The following is a 24,231-nucleotide window of genomic DNA, read 5'->3' as shown; positions in this document are numbered from 1 at the left end:
CACATGGGAAGGTAAGATGAAAAACAGAATCGCATGAGAAGTGGGCTGTTGTACATAGGCTGAACCTCACCGAGGTGTAAAGTTAACCAAAAAGCTAGAACTGAGCTCCCAGTGAGAATGGGAGTGACTCAAGGTTTCTAGAAGACCGGGGGGTAGGAGGAGATAGAAGACAAACAGGAGTAGGTATGATTTATTTGTCTTAAATATCTTGAGGTTTTATTTGTCTTCCCATGATTGGCAAACAAAAGAGTACAAGTGGAAGCCATTTCAGTGCTTTAAGCAAGATAAGCTTTAAACATGAAGCTACAGCATTTTGGTGGGGCTGTGAGAAGCACCAATACCCAGCTCCTGGCTCCCTCCAAGTTCCTGATTGAGCAGGAGCTGCGAGCTGCTGCTGCAGAGACAAGGGATCACCACCCAGCTGATCATCGGCACCTTGTCTCCTTGAGATGCAATGTGTCGTGGCCCTCGCTGAATTTCTACTGTCGGGCTTAATCTCCAATTTGAGAGAGAAAAGTAGGTCTGGCACATCATCCTTGAAAGCCAACCTCTGCCATAATTTAAAAAATACTATGAAAAATGAATTAAACTGTTAGATTAAACTGATCTAGGGTCAGATCCTGCAAACCTCTTGTAAGGCACGTGCTAAAATTTGAGAAGGTCTCAGTGGTAACTTCTGACATCATAACACATCACTTCTATCGGAAACGTGCTTTTGTTGGGCATGGGTGCTAAATGGAGAGGTGCATGGCTGGGACCTACCATGCAGCTTTGCTTTGCAGAGCATGGCACTGTCCATGCAACAGACATTTCTACACGCTATACACCTGCAGGACTGATGGGTAGAAGGGGTGGCTGGGTTTTACGCCATGCAAGTTCAACCTGCATTAATCAGGCTTGTTTTTACAGGAAGACTTTATAAATGGAAGCATGCAGAGGTAAAGTGCTAGTAGCTGTATAAACTCTACAAAATAAGGTCCATCCATATGTGCACCTACATCTTACCTTAACTGCCCTGAAGGGTAGTGACTAATGGAAACCCAGTCATCTAGAAGGGATGCAGAAAGACTACACGCACAAATGAGGATAAAGAGTATATGGTAATCACATCTGTTAGAGTTAAACCCAATGTGAAGAATGAATTTTCTTTCTTGTTTAGGACTGTGGTTACATTAGTGCAACCCATGCCTTGGCATGTATTCAGTAGATTTAGAAAGTAAGGAGAAAATGGTCCCGAAATAAAAGGAAAATTAGTGGGGAAGAAAGTTTGAAAGGGACATCTAGCTAGTGTTTACTGCACACTTACCAAGAAATTTAGTTTAAAACCAAATAAATGTGGGCTAAAATCCTGAACTGCTTCAAGAAGGTAATTGCACTATCTTCAGAGATGCAAACAAGAGAGGCTGTCAGAGTGGAGGATCATTGATCAAGTGGAGCAATTGTCTGGGTGACTGATTTTAGATATCTGGGTTCCAGCTGTGCTCTGTTAAATACATTTTTTGCCTCAGCAGATGGATGCAGTCTGGCCCCTCTTGAAGCTGAACGAATTTACTTGGCTTGTCAAGTGAAGAAAACATTTTCCAAACAGAGAAGTATAGATGTGGAAAAGGAGGAGACAAAGGTCAAATAAAATGCAACTTTTATATTTGGTGTGTGAAGCACTGACGTTTACAAAGAAAGAAAGAACAGGATGTAAAGAAACCAGAGCCTCAACCTGGAGTACCCAAAAAGCATCCTGAGGGCTAAGTTTATAAACACTGTAAGATGTTTATAGATTCACTACCACAGTGATTTTTTGAAAAGTTAAGAAGAAGAAACACTTTTCCTGTTTATTAAAAATAACATTGTCTATAGACTAGAGAAAGGAAAAAGTCACATTCAAGGGACCTCTTTTAACTAGAGATAAATCCAAAACAAGCCCCAGATGTAAATCCTTTTGAAATTCAGGGAAATACAGATCACAGTGAAAACTACTGTTTTATTTTGTTATTGGGTGAAACCTTACTTTTATGAGTAAGCTCCTGAGCTATTTGGTAATGTTTGAAGTTCAAGTTAAGAGATCAAACTTGGTGATCAAAGTAGCCGTTTCCTTGGTTTAATATTAAATCTATGACCCACTCCTTTTTTTCTGTGTTGAAGGGTATGAAGGGTATCAGCTTTAGTGATTTCCTTATTCCCAAGAGTAAATTCTGCTACACACCTTAAAGGATGAAATGCTCCATGTACAACTCCAGCAGAGATAAAAGGAACCCTCCCTAGCCCAGCACTCATTTTTATTTACATTCAAGCATGATTGGCTTTTCCCCAGCTTCTTACTGAGCTGTGAAGTAAAGGGAGTCCCGGGGAGAGGTTTTGCAAACAAGCTAGTTTTGTTTGCATGGCGATTGCTGTGACCCACAGAAGAATCTCTTCTCCTCCCCACCAGCCGCACAACCCCGACTGCCTTTGTGTGGTGTTGGAAAGAATCATCTGTTCAGCTCAATTTCAGAGTTTTTCACTGGAAAAGAATAATTCCCATTAATGCAGCCCTTTTTAGGTCTTGTTCCCTGGCTAATACTTCTTTTTTTTTTTTTTGGGGGGGGGGGGAGGGGTGGGCAGGGGACGGCATTTACAACTCACACCTGAATGTTGGTGATGAAGAACTTCCACTTAACTTTTCAATCAGGAGGGAAATCTAAGTCAAAAAGACTAAAAGCTTGATGTAATGTGGAAAATGGCAGCTCCTAATCCAAGTTGCTTTCCAAAGCTGCTGAGGAAAGTAGCTGAGAATTTAGTCTGTTTAAATAAATCTTTGCATTAATTCCAGAACTAAGAAAAATTAAAGCACTACCCAAGTGGCCATAAAAGAAATATAGCCATTATGATTAAAACAAAATGTAAGCGTTTCAAATTTAGTTTAATGATATCTGATCATTGTTTCAGAAAAATCTTCAGGAAACAACTACTTTCTTATTTTAGAGTGGGAGGGTTAAACTAGCATTAAAATCTGGTCAGTCAAGCACCAAATGGACATCAATATCAAGTGAATGGTCATGATACCTGGAAGACGAGAGGGTATTTGGTTTTTATTGGAGATTTAAAAGGTAAAATAGTGTTATAGCTTAATTATGCCTATCCCTCATAACAAAAGAATAAAACAAGCATCAGGTAAGAAAAACAAAAACAGAAATTATGTAGAACTGTAAACGTGGCCAAGCTGAGAGAAAAGGCTCTGAGAGCAGACTCAATTTGAAAGGAATCCCCCTGGGGCATAAATATACACCAAGAAAAGGATTAATGAATCTTGAAATGCTGGATCAGTAAGAGCACTGCCAAAGTTGCTCTTCAGCTGGGCACAGTAGTCCTGTGGCAAATTTGCTTCATATTTTCTTAATTAAAGCTTCTTAGTCAGCAAAGAGGATCGGTGGGTGGGCTTCTCTCATGTGCTAATGGGCTTTGACCTGTATCATCCCTGAACAGGTAAAGAGGTTTGGCTTTTGCCCAGTGATGCAAGAACTGTTCAGCAATCTCTCACGTATTCTTTGGTGCAGCAGAGGACATGACGGACAGGTGGCCCTGGCACTAAGTGAGGGGGACGGAGTATGCAGTCAATGGGGCACCACTGAGTGCCCCAGGAGCTGGGGGCTGCCTACTGCCGAGTTCATCAGCCTCTCTCCTGGCCTGTGACTGCACACAACAGGACAGATGGCCTGAAAACCAGTGGATTTGCTGGTCAGTTGAATAGGGCATGTATTGTGAAGGAGAAAACAGGCTGACACTTCCCTGTGTATGAAAAGGTAAGGTGTATCTCTAGCTACAGACCTCTGCTTAATGCTCTTAGGCAGCTCAGAATTTCAAGTGATCTATTTAGTGACCAAGCCCAGCTCACTTAGGCACTTAAAATGAAGCACAGTTTCTCTAGCCACTTGTATGGACAGCAGAGAGAAAAAGGTACTTCAAGAGGAAAATTCTTCCCACCTGAAAGCTAAAAAGCCATTCAGTCATCTCTGCTTTTTTATGGGCTATGTCTGGAATGAGGACAAACAGGCTTATAACTAGAGAGCTTCTGCTAAGTGCCTGAAATCAAGGAGATGTCACATTGCAAGCACCTGTACAAATTACTGTCTGCTGTCATTTGTCAGGTCTGCTCAGCAAAATGATTTCTCTTGTTTATATTGTGCAGTCTGCTTTTTCTAATATGAATTTCACATTATTTTCTCCTTGACTTTCCCAAGGTAAGTAAACCTCTTAAGTCCTTTTAGATTAGCTCTCTGTTAGAAGCCTTCCAGTTTAATAGACTGTACGTCTGATTAAAATGCTCTTCCATCCTTCTTCCAGCTTGTAATGAAAAGAGCTGGCAGAACTACCCACAGTCAAAGGGCCTAACTCTTTCAACAACCAGGCTCTGCATTTAGTCACTTCTGACTTTTGCCAAATTTTAACAGATCTGACTGAAATCTTCCCTGGTACGTGTCTGGCCAGGCTCAGGTTTTTTCCAGACATCATAGGAAAAAAATTTCCATTTCTCAGAATATACCATTATTTTGTCCGTATACCTTGTTTTGTCCATATTGAGGAGGTAAAAAAAGCCCCCAATAAGTCGGTGAATATCTCTAACTGTCCATGAATTGGAGCAAGACTTGACATTTCACAGGGGACTGCTCTGAGTTCAGAGATGCATTCTGCCGTCCTCATGAAAACAAATGTAGATTTGGCAGAGTTACAAGCAAGCCTCTGACAGACTGTCACTTGGACCTGCTCAGTAGATGGCAGTTAGTGTTTGGCTGCCAGGCCCTCCGTGTCCCTTGCGCGTACGACAGCGGGGAGCGCCTTCGCTGCCATCAGCCCCGTTCAGGGCTGCAGGGCCCGGAGCAGAAGGCTGCTTGCTGGAAGGAACACCCGTGAGACCGCCTGTCCTGCTCTGCCAGCGCTCAGGAGAAGCTACTTGAAGGCCAGCTACCTCAAATGCTGAGGACTGAGAAGTGCAGAAGTAAGAAGAAAGACTGAACAGGAGCCATGGGGACAGAGAAGGGAAGAGGGCCAGCACAGATGCAGTAGGAGAGGAGGAGGAGGATAGGAAGAGGAAGATATTGAAAAGCAATTTCGAAAGACTCTTTTCCCTCGAGCTTATGAGTCAACACAAAATTCCTAAGTAAAAAAACCCTTTGTACTGCAGGATCCACCTCACAGATTTTAGTTTAATATTCTTCTTTATGTTTCTATACTATTATTACATTTAATTGCCATGTTTCTTCTCCTTGCCTTCTTGGAAATGTCAGCACATTGGCATGTTTGTCATCTTTCAATAATGTTACCACGATGACACTTATCATTGTCAGTTGTAATTACTGTTAAATGCAGTGAGTTTGGTTAGTTTTTCTATACTCTTAACATTGTATGACTTTCTCCCGCTGAATTGCAACGTAGAGCTTCTAGGAAAAAAATAAGAGGTGGGAAACAGCAAAATAAATCAATGACAGGGAGGGGACAGACAGTTTAAAAACAAACACCCTAAACAACTTTAAAAAAACCTACCAGGGAAAAAGTGAAGCAATGAGAATTAAGAGTGATTTAATTTTGACTCAAATGTGGCACCCTGTCAACTCACTCTAGCAACAAATAAAACAAAGGACAAGAGTTGACTTGACAAGAGACCTAGCTAGAAATAGATGCAATCAAATAATTTAATGAGTTGCATATTAAAAGCTTCCTACAAATCTGGAGTTTGACAGTATTTATGTTTCATAAATAGATAAATGGAAGAACAGGAAAAATTTCCTGTCTGCAAAGTTTTTACCATTTTCAATGTTATCTTCAACATAGCATAGCAACACCTTTCAAAAGTGCTTTTTAACCTTTGGTTCCCTACAGACATAATTGCTGGACACAAATTCCTCAAAAACATGGTATTTCAGAAGTTTATAGCATCCTGAGAATTTACCTGGCAGTTTGGATTCTTTGTGTTTTAAAGGATACTCGCCATTGGCTTAACTGCCAAAACTCAAAACCAAAAGAGAAGTGTACCAGAGATGGAAAAGCGGATGAATACCTGCTGAGAACTACAAGGGCATTGCCAGGGCATGCAGAGATGCAGTTAGAAAAGCAAAAGCTCAGCTCAAATTGAAATTGGCCAGAGATGTCAAAAGCTACAAGAAAGGGTTCTTCAGGTACGTAAACAACAAGCAGAAACAGGAGGAAAATACTGGCCCGCTGTTAGAAAGGAGAGGTGAATTAGTCACCAACAATGCTGAAAAGGCAGAGGTTCTCAACAGTTTCTTCACCTCGGTCTTTACCAGCACTGTTGGGCCGCAGGCTTTGAGAACAAAACCCCAGGTTGATGCAAACACAGACCCACCGTCAGTGAAGGAAGAGTTGGTATGTGAATTGTTACAGGAGCTTGACCCCTGCAAATCGATGCGCCCTGACATTATCCACCCAAGGGTGTTAAGAGAGCCGGCTACCGTCATTGTGAGGCCGCTCTCCATAATCTCTGAGAAGTCGTGGAGATTTGGGGATGTCCCAGAAGATTGGAAGAAGGCTAACATCACCTCATCTACAAGGTCTTAAAGGAGGATCCAGAAAATTATAGGCCCATCAGTCTTACTTCAGTCCCGGAAACAGTTATGGAACGAATCCTCCTGGGGGCTATTACAAGTCAAAGGAAGCATGGGATTTGGAAAAGCCAGCATGGATTCACCAAGGGCAAATCGTGCTTGACAAATCTGCTGATCACCTATGACAAAGTAACCTGCTTGGTTGATGTGGGGCACGCAGTAAACGTCATCTACCTGGATTTCTCCAAGGCTTTCGATACAGTTGGGGAAGTGGCTGAGGGGCCGCACCCAGAGGGTGGTGGTAAATGGCTCATTTTCACACTGGCAACCTGTCACATGTGGGGTCCCCCAGGGATCGATATTGGGCCCAACGCTGGTGTACCTTGATGGAGTTTGCTGATGATACCAAACTGAGTGGGGAAGTGGGAGCTTCAGGAGGGAGAGCCACCCTGCAGGAAGACCTGGATAGACTGGAAGATTGGGCTAACAAGAACCTTATGAAGTTCAACAAAGACAAATGTAAGGTCTTGCACCTGGGAAAACATAATCCGGGAGTGCAGCACAGGCTGGGATCTTCCTGGCTGGGGAGCAGCTCTGTGGAAAGCGACCTTGGGGTCCTGGTGGACAGCAAGCTCAATATGAGTGAACAGTGAGCTGCTGCAGCGAAGAAAGCCAACAGGATGCTGGCTTGCATCAACAAGGGCATCACCAGCAGAGATAAAGAAGTCATTATCCCACTCTACTCAGTGCTGGTCAGGCCACACCTGGAATACTGTGTTCAGTTTTGTTCCTCGCTATACAAAGAAGATGTGGTCAGGCTGGAGAGGGTCCAGAGAAGGGCCACAAAGGTGATCAAAGGACTGGGAAGCCTGCCATGTGAGGAAAGGCTGAGAGAACTCGGTTTGTTCAGCCTTGAAAAAAGAAGGCTTAAGGGAGGCCTTATCACCATGTTCCAGTATTTAAAGGATGGCTAGAAAGACGAAGGAGACTCCCTTTTTACAAGGAGTCACATGGAAAAGACGAGGGGTAACGGGTACAAGTTACTCATGGGAAGATTCCAACTGGACACAAGAGGAAAATTTTTCACAATGAGAACAATCAGCTGTTGGAACAACCTCCCCAGGGAAGTGGTGGATTCCCCAACATTGGACGCTTTTAAGATTCAGCTGGACAGGGTGCTGGGCCATCTTATCTAGACTGTGCTTTTGCCGAGAAAGGTTGGACCAGATGATCCTTGGGGTCCCTTCCAACCTGGTATTCTATGACTCTATGAATTATTTTTTTTGTTGTTTTTACACAAGGTATTTTATCATGACATATCTCATTTTTGCACTGTGGTTCACAGCACTGGACCACGGTATTAGTATGCACCTTCTGGTATCTTTAATTTGCATTAGTCCTTAGTGAATGTTGCATCATATATTTATCTATGTATATGGAATCTCAGATCTGCTATAACTTTACATTATATTTTCAGGTGTTTAATAAAGCTTCTAAGTTTTCCTCTCTGCATTTATTTGCAAATATCAGAAAACTTTTTTTTAAAATTCCGGTTTTATTTCAAATAACCTTTCTATCCTGCCGAAAAGCTGACACCTGCTAGGAACCGATTACCTCCATATAAATTCTGGGCACTTTCATTTCTCCATGAACTGAAAGAGGTAGCTGGCCTTTAGTATCTTGGACAACTTAGCGTAATGTAAGTCCTGCTGTCTTATCTATAGGCCTTGTAAAACACTGTGTCAACACAAAGGCTATTTCAGGTCCAAGACTCTGCAGGACTGATTTTGCTCAAATAACAGAGGTGGCAAGCTTATGTACAAAACCCCAAAATCAGAATAATTTGAGGCCTTCTCACACCCTTTGCAACCATATAGCTCATCTCTAAAAGACTCGTTCACTGAAATAATGCCAAGTAGTTTCACGTTTTTAAATGCCAATGCTGAGAAATGCTGATGCTAAAAGAGGATACGACTTCAGGCAAAGATTGAAAGCTCTACAATAATTTAGGAGCAAATTTGCAGCCACTAGTATATGTTTGTAGATGCAAAACATCTGAAGATTATAGAGCTGCTGCCCCTTTGGCACTCTGTGTGTGAACACCCACCCCAGATAAGCTCTGAGGAGAGATGCTCTTCTATGGACACAGGCTCAAGCTGCAGCCCTGAGCACCACGAGGTTTGATCGTGGGTGGCACTTGCAAACCTTCCCTTCAGGAGCTGAGGTCAATGATCTGTTTCTAGCAAAGCATATTTCATGAGAAAAAGGATGTGCACATGAAAATCTTCATCTCCATCCTTCTTCCCTCACATTTGTCATCTCCTGAACGCTCTGAGTGTTTGGGAGCTCAGAGGTTCTCTGAGGATCTGTGTGAGTGTTGGTATCTGCCTGCTTCTAGGAAGCAGCTGCAGAGGGCAGCTCCTGTCCTCAGTTTTTATCTCTTCATCTTTTCCTAATCTGCCTGTTCCCAGGCTTAGCAATGCAGCTGTGACCAGCCTAGAATTTTTGGAGGAAAACACCACTGGCAGTGCTCCTTCACCTCAGGAGATGCACGTGAGGCAATGGCTGAACTGAGTGCCCTGCTATTATCTTCCTGCAGGCTTTCTGACAGCCTTACCATTAGCTAAGCCTTCCTATGCATAACGTGGATAGGACGTAACTGTCATATGTAAACATTTCCCATCATCACCTCACAATTGCTACATACATTCCTTCAAAAGGGAAAAGGCACCGGATGATGTCCATTACTTCCTCCCAGCACATCTAGACATTTTGCAAACACAGTGGCATGCCCAAATACAAATCCTCTTCTAGAAACCTGTTCACAGATCTGGGAGTCCCACTGTCCTCAGCAAGGATACAAATACACTAAAGAAAAATTCCCCTTCTCCACAATTTCATCTCTATTTAGCATTAGCTTGTAAATGGGGAAAATACTTCTCATTTAATCATCTCTTGTATATTATAGCTCTACTAGCATATGTTTTTGTGCTGGTTTTGGCTGAGATGATAGAGTTAATTTTTTTCACAGTAGCTGGTATGGGGCTATGGTTTGGATTTGTGCCGAGCAGGGCTTACCCAGAGTCAAGGCCTTTTCTGCCTCTCACCCCACCCCACCAGCGAGGAGGCTGGGGGGGCACAGGGAGTTGGGAGGGGACACAGCCGGGACACCTGACCCCAATGACCCAAGGGATATCCCACACCGTATGACGTCATGGTCAGCACATACAGCTGGGGGAAGGAGAAGGAAGGAGGGACATTGGGAGTGATGGCGTTTGTCTTCCCAAGTCACCATTACGGGTGATGGAGCCCTGCTGTCCTGGAGATGGCTGAACACCTGCCTGCCATGGGAAGTGGGGAATGAATTCCTTGTTTTGCTTTGCTTGTGCATGTGGCTTTTGCTTTAGCTATGAAACTGGCTTTGTCTCAACCCGTGAGTTGTCTCACTTTTACCCTTCTGATTCTCTCCCCTATCCTGCTGGGACTGAGTGAGCAAGCAGCTATGTGGGGCTGAGCTCCCTACTGGGGTTAAACCACAACAGTTTTCCACAGTAAAGGGAATTTAAAAGCTACATTACTGTGATTGAAATGGGTAGACACTGTTTCAAATAAAAGTGGGCAGGAGGTGGGAGCAAGACCCTTGGTTTAGATCTGAAAAGGCATTTCTGCATGTAATTTCCACTGAAGTCAGCACAAGCACATTTCCCCGTTGGTAAATCCAAGTATATTCTGAGAAAGTCCCCACTGATCACAGTATTAGAAATGATGCCATCCAGAAAAATCTTCTTAAATCAAATATGAGGATGTAAGGGCCTATTCAAGAACCAAACTGGAAAGCTACAGTATAATAACTAATTTACATTTCATTATAACCTATTTCATTTACCTATCTACTGACTCCATGCTTACATGCCTTCCAATTCATTTTCATATTGCTGATAGATCACCTAATTTCACACTGGCCTCTTCTGCTAACACAGGCTCCTTTTTGAAGCATAGCACTCTTAATCCTATGCTTCAAGTCCCTCCTGATAACCCTCTGTTGCCATTCTTTCCTATGCAAACTCCTTGACAAAATAAAACTATTCATAGGAATTTCTGCAGACAGGCACGGCAAACATTAAAAAAAACAAAAACCTTTGTTGGTGCCTTTGTTCATAGGGTAGGATTCAAAATTTACTGAAATTTGTCACTTTTTCTGTTGACTCAGAAGCATGTACATACAAACATGCATATATTTAAATTCCAGACTACATGATACCAGTTGGAGCAGGTTTTTAACTAAGTACTGATTTACCAGCCCTTGTGGATCATCTCCATTGATATCAGTGGAATGACACCATGTGTACAAGGTGCAACAGCAGCTCTAAGAAATCTTTGCCTCAAAAACCTCTCTCTTTCTCTCTCTCTCTAACTAATTTAACAGTTGGCATCATTTTCACAAGCCAGTCTGCTGTTCCAGTTTCCAGAGTGTTACAGCTGCTCGGGTAATAGCATATTAACAGCTGTCTACAAATGGCAGAACACACAAATCTCAAATAACACATTAAGGACAACTGCACATGCAATTAATATACATGCTTAGAGAAGTCTGCTGATAGAAAAATATTTGTACTGGAGAAGAAAAATCACCTATTAGGAGAGAAGTGAGCTGTGCTGGCAAAAATTAAGACTTTCAACTACTGCTTCCCCAGCAGCTTTTCGTGACTCATTTAATGATCATAGCCCTGCTTTATCCCCATGCATGCTGAACACAGCTACACCTGCAAAAGACTGTACATAAGCCTGGTCCCAGTGTGTGACCGTCATAGCACTGCTTCTCTTCAGAAGGTAGCGTTCGAGATTTACAGCCATAGCTGTACAACAAAATCTTGTTAGAGGTAGAAGACGAGACCACAGCCTATTAAAATGGATACACAAAAAGTGAGGGGATATTTCATCCTTAGCTAAGGAAACACATCGTCTGTAATTTAGGTGAAACTGAACTCCAGATTAGGTTTAAATGTCTGCGTGGGAACTATGTGTCAAAGGTGCCACGGAGTCCTGGGGCCCATTCATTTAAGAAGGCTAGCACCCTTCCAGATCCCCTGCAAAGCACATTCAGCTCTCAGCTGTCCCAGTCAAAGAATGGGAGTGTCTCACAAATCTTCAGTCATTTTTGCCAACCCCGTACGGCCACCTGGCATGCCCTACGAACACTTTGAACGGCATCAAGTACCCATTTGTAGGGAGGGAAATCCCACTCCCCGTTGACATGCTCAGTGACATTTAGGGTACAGCTCTGATTAAAGGCGGGTGTCTACTTCACCGAGCGAAGTGAACAGCTCTCCAGGATCCATTGACTCCGTTCACTGGAAGAGAAGGAAACGCATCTTGTTCGCCTACAAGCAGATTCTCAAGGTAGGGGAATTGTTCTGCAGTTCAGTCCTACGTGCAGAGTTTGATTCAGTTGTCCACATACAGGCATGAAATGCCATTTGAGGAAATACATCATTAAGGCTGATAAATATGACACTGGACCTACCTTTCTGAGCAACAGCTGGAGGCCACATAAATTAGCCTAAGGCATCTAAAATGGCTCCAAGGGCTTTTCTTTGTGTGAGCAAATGAACTAAGCCCTTTTAACAGCATCTTAAGAATTCTGCAAGAATTAATCATATTTTTAAAATAATATGGCTTCTTATTAATATTGCTATAGCTTATGGAAGCTTCAAGAAATTGCTAAACTTGCTCACAACTTAGAATATCACTGCTTTGTTACATCAGGACAAGTAAAAGCAGCCTACTTCAGTCAGTCTTTTTAAGCAACCTTTCATCGTCTGGTGCTCTCCTCTAACAGTGGACCTTTTTCGCCCAAAAACTGGTCTTATAAGGCAAGCCTTTTATGTGTCTCAGTTTCTGCTTAAGGTAACGGTACTCAAGAAAGCACATGGCTGCTATGTGGCTAAATGTCACATTTAGGTTTCTCCATTGCAACAAAAAATAATTTAAATTTTATTCTATTTTTTTCATGAAAACATTCCTATGAAAAAAAATCTCTAGGTACCATTTGCCCCTTAATTTTGAAGACACTTCCATTAAATTCCAGTTAAATTTCATTTAAATCCATTAAATTTCAGTTAAGTTTCATATCAGTATGTTCCTTTTAGAAGTTAGTTATTCTTGCTGCAAGAATTTTCTCCTTGAAAATGTAAATACTATGTAAATACTCCTTGAAAGCAACCTCTCAGTAATTATATTGTACCTTTCCACTACAGGTAAAATAATTTCAAAATTTTAATGACAGATCTCTCTGAGTTAAATAAATGTTACACCATTACAAAAAAAGCTAAACTGAAATATGAACACTAATACTGATATTTTACTGAAAGTCAGAAACTTAAATCCACATGTGGACATCCGCGCAAATGGTCGGGGCTTTTGCATCTGCCACTCCCTAAAGCCTGTGGGAGCTGCAGGCTGCGTAATACGTTTGACCATGTAGGTAGCACCTCAGGTCATGGACCAGAATCCCTTCATGGTACGTACCATACAAGCACTGAGTAGAAAAACAGCCCTGAACCTAAACAATAAATAGGAACTATGTGTACAAAGTCTGGAGAAGTTGGAGTAAGGGTAAGGCTTTTGCATTAAGCTATAAAGGATTGTCAAAGAAAGAATCAAAGGAAATAGTTAGAGGCAAGAGAAGGAAGAAGAAGTACATTTTTCACCTCTATCTCTAGAACTGACTACAAAACAAGGTCAGGTTGGTTTAGTTAACTAGAAGGTACAAAAGTTCAACTGAGGTCTGCCTGGAGAAGGGTGACACATTAGGCATATCGGTTTGACATATTAGAAGTAATAGAGTTTTATATTAGTGATTATATACCAAGAAATTTGCTCTGACATTATAGTCATGTTCAGGCTGAGATTCCCACCCAAAGCTCCAAGAACACCCTTACAACTCCGAGAACACTCTTACTTCCTCATAACCTAGTATCTAAAATGGCAGCAAGATTTGTCCCTAATAGACTGGCCACTTTCTCTTCCTTAATCTCTTAAAATCTATGAAAAACGTCATTATTGAAGTTCTCTTATTTTTGCTAAGTTTATGAAAAATTTGGCTTTGTATTTCTTTTATTATGTATTTCTATTTCATTAGTTTTAATTAATTTGCTGTATTCCACATTTATTGTTTTAAGCAAACATTTTCATTACCAAATGAATAAAGTACTTTGTTTCTATAGAACTGGTTCCTTAAATTCTTTCTTTCCATGCTCTGATGTTTGGGAATCAACAATGTGTTCGACATCTCTGAAAATCAGGGGGATTACGATGTGTATTACAAAGTCTATCCTAAGATAATTTGTCCAGAGTCACTCAATAAAGCAGTACCAGATTTACGGTTATTGTCATGTAGGCTTTTTTCCCTAAAATTTTTGGTGTATTATAGATTCAGATTCAGGTCTCTATCTGCAAGGACTTGCATCAAAAAATCACGTGTCTTGATTTCCAGTTATCTACAAATAGATGTAGGAAGATTATTTTTCAAAGTAATAATGAAATTCAAAAGGAACAGGGAAATGCCATGACAAAAAGTTGTATTTCAAATCTTGCTAATCTAATTTAAATAATAAGCATAAGTGAAAAATATAAGCCATAGTTACTCACCTACGATGAGTAAGAAAACTACCACTGACATGTCCTGAGCCATCACATCCTGGGGTTGGACATGACATTCCTTCCGTCTTCACTGACTTCCAAGAGAACTGTGAGCCATTTAGGTACCCATCCTTTTGCCTTTTGGCAGCTAGAGGACACCCTGACGCACTGCGATGGGATGCATATTTTCCAGTTATATGACCCTGACCATCACAACCAGGAACTGGACATCTGGATAGCAGATAGATGAGATAAACTTTATTGTCTTGCCATCATATACCTGGTAGCCTCTACAACAAAGTCAAAATAAACCTGACATGAAAAGAAAAGAACAATCATGCACTATGGTCTTAAACAAGATACTCGGTAGTGGGTAAAACTACAAGCAGAACTTTACTAATATGAAAAAAATACGTTCTTTGATAAACTGTAAGGAGGCTAGCCAATAGATGAAGTCACAGCTGTTGATATTGTGCAATGGCCACAAAAGGACTGAAATACATATTTGAATTGCAGGTGTTCATTACAGTAAATATCACACTGGAATGGAAATGTTGGCTACTGAGCTCCGCTCAGCAGGGAAACTGCCCATAAAAACTGTGTAAGCATAAAATCCTACTTAGTATAATCCTTGGTACATTTTATTTATGTGTATGGCATCTAAAGAGAACTTGTCTGAAGTCATGAAAATGTCAGGTATAAACAGTTGGGTATGAAGTGATCATAGCACCTCATCAGAAATGCTGAGCACCTTTAACCACTCTCTGAATAGGAGAGATTATAACAAACTATGTGCTACAGCCTAGAGAGATCAATGAAGACAGTTCTGTATTAAACTGATGGTTTGCCTTACTTGGGAATTCCCCCATACATTTGCCCTGTATACTTCTAAAAAACAAATAACCAGAGTTAGAAGGAACAGGTTAGAATCTTCAAAGTGAAATGTTTAAAGAAAATAATGTTTTTTCAGTACGCTGCTACATAACACATGTCAAAAAAAGGCTGATTACTTCACTGTTTGTCCTACACTAAAATATTGCTGCAACTCTCCACTGAGGATCCAGTCTTGAATAGTCTAAGTACTCACTAAATCCACCAAGTTCAGTGGCCACCGATATCAGAGCACCTTGCAAGAAGAAACCAAGACTTATAGGCAGGCATTTGTTCATCTTGCAAACTGCATAAACAGACTTTTTGCAGCAATCTCATATAAACAATTTTCTATTCCCACAACTACTTTATTTAGCATGTATGGCTTGTCTATAGTATGCAAACATGTTTAAGGGTTTTTTAGGAGATAAAGATCTAGGTAGTCTTTTAATTTAATGTGAAAAACAATTTTAAAATTGTTTCTAAATTGTAGAAGATTCTATCCTTGGCTGAATATTGTATCCTTTGCTGGATAAATCAGCACAGACCTCACTCAGAGAGATCAATGTGGCCATCCACTCTTGGATAACTAACACACAATAACTTTTATGCCTTAATAAAAAGCTGAAGATATATATGACCTTATAAAATACATGAAGGCCCTTTGACAATATTTGTTCTCACCTAATTGGCTCTTGGTCTTCTTTGTCTTCCTTGCTTTGTGCTATCCTGATTCCACTTTTCTTTGCTCGCGGACAGCCTGAAAGACTGAGTGAAAGAAAACATTTTAAAAAGCAATTTCTCATTCTTGGATACGGTTTACAAGGGATATGCTTTCCACCTGAAAAACTAGCAGAATAGGTAATCCTGTCCAGTTTCCAAAATCAAAGTTCAAGTGGTTATAATAAGGAGAGCTGGAGTAGGCAACCAGGAGGGGGAATGCGCGTATCTGGACTGGTGAGGCAGGCCAGGACCGCAGGCGCCGTGCAGGACACACGCACGGGCAGTCCCTGAGGAGCCAGGGAAAGCAGCGCTGAAACTCTCTGCCTAATAACCCCTCCAGCTGACTCAGCAGTAGCAGCCACAGCTGTAAAAGGAATACAAGCCAGTGTTTGAGGGCTGAGAGCCATGACGTCCTCTGTATGTCCAAGAGGGATGGAAGAATAGGCTCACAAAACAGGAGACTTTGGATCTCTTGGTAGGACTAAAGATTTCTCTAGGGAGCACATCAGAAACATTATCAGACCTTCTCAAATGTCATGTAAGAATCCTATAGAAAGGTTGAATAAAAACACGGCAGAGCTCAGAGCTGCACAGTGCCCTCCTGAGAAAGAGTTGAAGTGCTCAGAACTCAGCCAGACAAAAAGATTTGGTAGAGACAAAGTTATATGTTAGGCTAAGCAATGTTACATTTAACTAGACACCGAGAATGTTGTTTTTAACTACACAAGATGGAAAAAGACATATTTATTCAAATATTTTATAAGCTCAGCTTTCCCTTTGCATATGAAGAACTCATTACAGAAACTATTTAGAAGACTTGACAATGGCTTTAAAAGATATTTAATGATTTTTTTTTAAAGTAGTTGTTATCCAAGGACACAAATATGTCTACCGAAAAATCATGCCTTGTCCTCTATTTAAATGTTATTTCCATCTTAACATATCAGCATTAAAAAAGAAATCCATCAGTTGAACACCACCTTCAAAAGTATCGAGATGAGAGACAAAGCAGTATCACCAAAGAAAAATTTCTGTAGAGAAAGAAACAAAATAGAAGATTAAATTTTTGTTTTCAGCATGACAAAAGGTCCTTCAGTGTTGTATAGCAGGTCCTGTCTTCAGGAAGAAGAGACAGAAATGGTGGTAGCAAAATTTTCAGTTATTCTGTCTTGTCAAGACCAGTGAGGACTGAGAGGCACAAGCAGAGAAAAGGGTGGTGCAGTCACAGACAGAATTCTGCGTTGATAAATGAAAAATAGACAAAAATAGAGCTTACATGCTGCCATGTCATAAATAAGTCAATTAAAGAAAAGGAGGAATGTTAGCACAAGATATTGGACATAGCATATTACCTAGCAACTTCTAGTGAGGTGGCATGGCTACATCTAGAGTGGTAAACGGAAGGGACCTAGTACTGCTGTTTTGACCCAAGACCAGCACGCTCACATCTGTACAGTTAAACTCTCTGGCCCTGTAAAGTAGGACAGCTACACCCATATTGCTTATAGAGAATGATCTGGACCCATGCTGAGCCCCAAATTGTATCTGAGAATTGCCTGGGAGAGTTTCAGTGGCCCAGGGTTATTACCACGCCAGGGGACATGCTAACAATTCAATAGTGTAGGCATCTACGCTCTGGTGCTTGGACCTGTGCACTCATCCTGTTTCATTTTCTAGTTTAAAGGCAGTTGACCATTTTCCTTTTTAAAGTAAGCTGCTCTTTATTCCAACTTGCATAGTGCACACCAAAGTACCATAGTTCCCTGGGTACAAACTAAACCTCTGAAAGCCTGTGCCACTTAAAAATAGTTTTTTTCAAAAATAACAATACCATAATCTGTAAGAATACAGAGGCAGGAGGAACAGAGTCTGAGGGATTTAGCATAAGAGGAGGCAGGCGCTGGGGCAAGGGGACAGTTCGGGAAGAGGTTGGTTTATTGCTCCCCAGACAAGCCGGACTGCAGAAAGTGAAGGGGAGAGGACGGGAGTTATAGATATCCTTAGCTTATCTGTGAGACTACTTGTACCAACTGTCTGAGAATAATCAGGTTTTGCATCTGAAAACTAAATAGTTAATAGAAATGCCTCAGAAAGCAATACTTTTTTTAGTAGGTGTACAGATGGGTATGCTTGTAGATGATGACATTTTCATAACAAAATCTGAATGAAGACTTTCTGCCTTGACTAATGATTTAATTCTTTCTACATATTAAATCAATTTAATTATCACCTACTTATTGGTATTTTGGTCCGTCATCTTTTTGCAAGAGATCTTTGTATTCTGGCACTATGATTTATTAGAAAATTCTTAGACCTTTCAGGTCCTCTAAACAGACATTTCCAACAGACAGCTTCTGAGGTTATGATTAATTCATTTTTCCTCTGACAGCACATTCACCAAGAAAACATATGTCAAGCATGAGCCTTTGCTTTAATTTTTTCTGACCTATAATAACCAAAAGCTATTACAAAGTAAACATATTACTTCATTTTTATATCAGTTTAATTCCTTCTATATGAAGATAAAAGACAACAAGGGAAAGTCAACACTGGTACATGCTGATATAACTTCTTGCATACATTGAATGGGTGTGTGGAACTGCAGAGAGTTATGGCAGAGTTAAATTAGCCTTCATGTGTGCTTGCTGTTGAGCAGCCATTTTAAATACAAATGATACCTAGGCATCTTGGCAGCCATTTAGGAGAGTAGTTTGTCATTCCTTTCCTTCTGAAACTGAAAGCGTTGTAACTGATGGTATCAAATACAAACAAAAATGCTAACTCAGATGTAAGCAGAGGTAAATGTCAATTTTCAGGTGGGAATTCGAAAGCTTAGCTGTGAACGTGCTTCGGGTCTTTCATACTTAACAGCTCCAGGTTCAGGCTACTGGTTTGCTGTCCTTTTAAAGAGCATGCGTTTTTCCAGCCTCACCACCTCAGAAATGGCCTTGACAGATATCATGACCTGAACGGTGTGGGGCTGGCTCCGTGTAAATGTGACAGGTCTCCTGGGGACATTGGTGGTTTTAAGCAAAGAAGACATTACTCCTTCAGTGTCAGTGCCCCCATACCCACAGGCAGCCAAAGACCCAGGGCTGCTGGAGGCCTTTTGGAAGAGAAACAAAGGAGTTATGTGGTCAGTATAGACATGGTGCCATTTCAAAAGGTTGAATGTGTTAAATCCCAATGGACTGGACGAATTTCAGATCACTTAGTTTTGCAGGATTACTTTTTATATCTTTATGCGTACTGAGTATGCTGCAGAATCAAATGAAAACTTGGTCCAGCACTCATCTGCAAAAATACAAGAACGTAAGAATTTACAGACAAAAGCAGGTAACGCCATCCAGTCCTACAGTGGCCAGGAAAGGATACCTTTTTTAAAAATGAGCTGACATGCAGTGATTCTCCCCTGGTAACCTTGCCAGCTTTTAGGTTTCTTGTTTGTGACACTTTGCCTTCCACATCTTCACTGTCCTGCCTGTTTCTAGTTAAACAGATGACCAAGTATATAAACAGCTTCCTGAAAGAGCGAAGTCAGGGCATAGCTACACCAAGCATAGTGCTGGCAGAGGTGTGAGCTGATAAATCCACATGTAATTAAATGTAGTTCTAAATTTGACCTTAAATCCCTTTGAAAGCGTGATTTGATCTCCTATCTCATGTAAGGGCTTTTAAAATGTTTACATCTTCTCCTTTATAATGTTATTTGTACTTTTGATGTTGAACTGTGCATTACAGAAATTGTTATTGTGATCTTTCATTTTTACAGCATGTAAAGGTATGGCACATTTGTAAGTAGACTACATTATTGTAGTCTCTATGTTTTGACTTTAAAACAGTTGTTGCTTTTAGTGGGAATACCTTTAAACCAGGAATTTGTGTATTGACTCGTTATAGCCAATTGTAAAACTACAGAGACTTGGTGAAGTAAGCAAATATCCAGACTCAACAGCATTACTAAGCATGGGAGTAAAGAGCCTTTACTAACAGAAGAGAGGTGGGCTACACTATTATTCTTTGATTAAACAGTGGATAGCCTATTTACAAAATATGGTGCAGCTCTTCTCTACTGCTCTATAATTCTCGAATAGCCACAGGGGAATTGCTAATTACACAGCATTCATAACATTACCTCTACAGAGGTACCACCATAATTGCTTTTGGGGTTACCAACAATACACTAATTAGTAAATGTGAAGCTTTCTTTGGCCCTTGGTAAAGATCACAGTTATAGTTTAGGCAGTTAAGGTAACAGCTTTCATCCATAAATTTCTCTTTCCATTCTTCTAACTTGACGCAGTTATGTACAATGTGTTGCGATTTAAAAACAAGCCAACCTTTATTCTGAAATGTACTAACAAGACTGGTGCATATTAGATGAAAGAGGTACTTTTCCCCTCTGATTAAAGTTGGTAAGGCTTCAACTGGGAGAGGAGGTCAACAACTGGGTCCAATTTTGCATTTCAAGAAATACAGACGGAGTCTGGAAGAGACTGACAGGAACAATCAGGAAATATAATTTGTGGGAAAAAAATGCAGGAATAGGATTTGAGTCCAGAAAAGGTAAGACTGTGAGGAGAAGAGTTAAGTCATTCAGAATGTAAAGCAGCAGAAACTTCTGAATGTTGAATTGCTTCCCTGCGCTAACAGAGAACGTAGAAAAACTGGGTTCATCTTCTACAAAGATTTTGCTAGATATTAGCAAAAGTCCTACTACCTATTTGGGTAGTGAGCCATGCTGAAGCTGAGAAATGTTATTAATTGGTGATAAATAGAACGAGTTAGACCAACCCATGTCTATGTACGGCACTCAATCCTACCTCAGTATTGAGAGAGGGAAGAGAGGTCTGTTGAGGTCCCTTCTAGCCCTTCAGTTTTTTGATTTAAAGAACAAAACCTTCTCTTTACATACCTTCGATGTGAAGCATAATTTCCAGTAATATGCCCAGAGCCATCACACCCAGGGGTGGGACACCTAGAATAATAATGGAAGAGAGACAGAGCAGTGTTACTAACAGGAAATATATACCTGACCATTAAAAACTATTCATTGGCTCAGTCCTTGTTTCCACAGGTGCCAGCCCTGGGGACCTCTAGCCATTGCTAAACTTGAGCTTAATTCCACACCAGGGGCAAACATTTTTTTTTTCATTCATACAATGTTTTCCTTTGCTAATCCTCACCTGCCCACTCAAACGCTTTCTGGATATCTCTAGCATTGGCAGATTAGTGGAGATTTCCAGCAGCAGCCCGACATCCCCACACCACCAGGAATGAGTAGGGTTGACGGCAAATGGACTATCCCCATGATGTATGCTTAGGTAATGGCTAACATTACAGCGAGCCGTTTTGTTTTCCATCAGAGCTATTGCTCCAATCCCACTGCACAGTGTCAGGAGGTCACACCATGGAGAGACCCCTCCACCTCTCCATGAAGCGAAGGAAATGCCTAAGGAAAAGGAAATGTGTAGACAGGGAAGTAAAGCTGGCCTCTTGCAGAGAAATGGTAACCCACCCAAACACTCCCAAATACCAAACTCCAGCTCCAGACAGAGAAGTCACTGATACAGCCATCAGTGGAATTTCTAATGGTGGAACAACATTAGAGTCATCAAAGAAAATGGATGGGTTTTTTTTACATCGCAAAGATGATTGCGATTACCACAGAATAAGCTAAATTATAATGCTAAGTAAAATCATTAGCTGGTATTTGAACTACTACACTAAGTCACAGAAAAACAAAGGAAGAATTAATTTATATTCATTTTACTGAACAGATGAATGCTACATGAATTCCAAAAAGTCACTTTTCTTGAGCCTGAGTTTTGAATTTTAGCGATGCTTTAAAGTTTCACTTGAAGAAGGCATTCAAATTCAAAAAAGCATGCGCACAAATTCAGATATTGCATTGTGAAACACCAGATTTCCATCACATTGAATTGTTTCGCTATTTGAATCCAGAGTTCATGCAGACTTTGGCTTTCACCCCGTAGTCACATGTGTGCTTTCCTTAAAGTTGGTCCATACTGGTAAACTTTTGTTTCACAAAGGTTTCTGCAAAGACTTGAAATTTTCTCAAAATCAGGAATTAAGCAACCCAGAATTCAGTGCAAATGGGGCTGTTACATTCCATTAAGTTGAATTTTAGCTCTTTAAAGCTAGTAAGCATTACCTACTTCTAAGGAGCTCAGCAGGGCCAAATTTCAAATACGATTAACGCAATCTTGATAGAGATAAATTAAATGGGAATTTGTTAAATGGAGTTCTCATATGGTCTCCATCCGAGTCAGCTGTTATTCAGTTATTCTTATAGAAAACATTAAAATATGGCAGCACTTCCAGGATGTAATCTGGTAAAACCTCTGGGGTTCACTACGACACTGAAATTTCTCTTCTATATAACAGTCTGTGTGCTTTGGACAAGAAGTCTAAACAACATCCTTAAAGACAATTCTCCTTTTCTCTTTACATCTTTGCATAGGATCAAGCATAAGACTGTGATCTTGACAGTGACTCTTAATAGTTTAAAGACCAATATACAGGTTGACATCACACATCAATCTTTCTGCTTGTAGAAAGATAAAACCTCTAATTTTTGCATAGGTTCTTCTGACACAAATTAAGTAGAAATATGGCCCTTGGTGAAGAAGTCATAGTTCAGTCTGTATGGCCCTCACCATTCATTATTTGCTGAGGTGGCACCTGGCTAACACAAACTTTGGCTATTTCTTCAAGCTAAAAAATAAATGGACAGGGCATCTTACATAAAGGGTCTTATATTTTAAATACTTCACATCCAAATATTTATATATTCTCACTATTTATATCTTCTCACTAGTATTTTATATATTCTCACTATTTTATAGCAAATATTTTGAGATCTGCAGACAATCTCTTGCTTCACGTGTTTATTTAGTGCAGGTATCTTCAGTGATCTACAATGCCTGTTTCCTACTTCCATCGAGACCAGCTGCATCACTGAAGCCTGACTGAAGCCTCTGAAGATGCTGAATCAAAAGTTATGGGAATAAGAATTAATTAAAGGAATGGACTAAACTTTGCCTCTAAAAGTCCATGGCATTTAAATGAATAAAGGAGAACCAGGAGCCATGAGACTGTTCTTCTGCAGTCTGTCTGAGGTACTACAAGGATCCCTTCTTTATGAACCCATTCTATTTGAAGCCATTATTTACCTCTACAGACTTTTCAATCCTTATGAGAATAAGCCATTATCAAAACTGAAAAATGTTTTTTCTCATCTTTTCCAAGACTTTTGCTACAGGCAGGCACAATTAATAGTGTCTTAACAAACAGGATTTATAAGATGCAGCAGTATAACCAATCAATCAGTCTTAAAATTAGACCATTACACCTCAACCATTTGGATAGTCTTACATAATTTAAACAACTAGCTTATTTCTGTGTTATTAAAAAAAAATCTGAAGGAACTGGAACTAAAGAAGAAATCATCCTGCTGTAAATTGAACTGAGAATCTTCACAAAGGGCTCTGTACAGTTCACATCAGTTTAAAATCATACTTTTGATTAAACCAGAAGACATTTTTAAGGTAAGCAAGGATTCTAGAAAGACCTTTCAGATTTTGATTTTGGCACTATAATATTTGGTTTCAAGTCTCATAAGCTTATATTGACCTAAATGTAACAGATGAAATGAGAGCTTAGTGCAGTTGGTAAGAACATTTTAAAACCCTGGAACATTTCTATTTACTGCTGTTTCCATTCTATGGGAAGTGCTTATAACCACTGTGAAATAAAGGATGCAGTCTGTTTCAACTATAAAGTTATTACAATGTTTACTTGCTATCCTAAGCAGATTAGATAAGGAGACAACTACAAGACCTTCTACCATTGGAATTGTGAGTCTGTATTTTCAGAATGCCTGATCATACGTAGGACTTACATATACCCTGCTACTTTACTATCAACTACTACCTATGCATATTTGACTTAACCAATCATATGTACATGCAACAAAGCCAGAAAAATGTATGCACAGGTGCTTATAAGAGGCAAGTGATGTGAAACCCTTTGAAAATGAATATCAGAGGAAGCGGAAAAAGATAGTGAGCTTCCTCACTTAAAGTGAATGTAATTTGGCAGGTTCAGAAGCTTATTTGTAGACTCTACATAATAGCTTATTGCAACAAAGGAAATGCTTTAGTACTGTAAAGAGCGAGGTGACAAAAGGAACTCACCCTGCAGAGTGAAGTTCAGAGCATATAACACCAGCACTTTACCACAAATTCAGGGCATCCAGTAAAAGAAAGAGCTTGTCAGTGAAGGGGAATGCAGTTAGCATTGCCTTGATGTCCCACTCGTTTCACAGAACATCCCAGAGAAGCTTTTTTGGGAATATAAGCATGAGCAGAAAGCAGGGCAGGCAGCAGAACAGCAACAGCTGTGGCAGGTGGGTTTAGTGTTTGGGGTTGTTTTACAAGCA

The 24,231-nt window shown here is 40.4% G+C and overlaps 1 protein-coding gene across 1 annotated transcript in view; it reads right to left on the bottom strand.

Moving 5' to 3' along the window:
- The window catches only part of MYT1L (myelin transcription factor 1-like), a 123,715-nt gene that overhangs the window by 5,409 nt on the left and 94,075 nt on the right, over positions 1 to 24,231 (bottom strand). The window contains exons 14-16 of the mRNA XM_009694589.1: positions 20,683 to 20,745; positions 15,729 to 15,812; positions 14,184 to 14,405 (exon numbers count right to left, since the gene is read on the bottom strand). Of these exons, the coding sequence (XP_009692891.1) occupies positions 14,184 to 14,405; positions 15,729 to 15,812; positions 20,683 to 20,745 (369 nt within the window). The remainder of the gene's footprint in view (positions 1 to 14,183; positions 14,406 to 15,728; positions 15,813 to 20,682; positions 20,746 to 24,231) is intronic.

This window comes from Cariama cristata, unplaced genomic scaffold (assembly GCF_000690535.1).
Source record: "Cariama cristata isolate BGI_N322 unplaced genomic scaffold, ASM69053v1 scaffold7412, whole genome shotgun sequence".
NCBI classification, from domain to species: Eukaryota; Metazoa; Chordata; class Aves; order Cariamiformes; family Cariamidae; genus Cariama; species Cariama cristata.
This window is presented reverse-complemented; position numbering and strand designations above follow the sequence as displayed.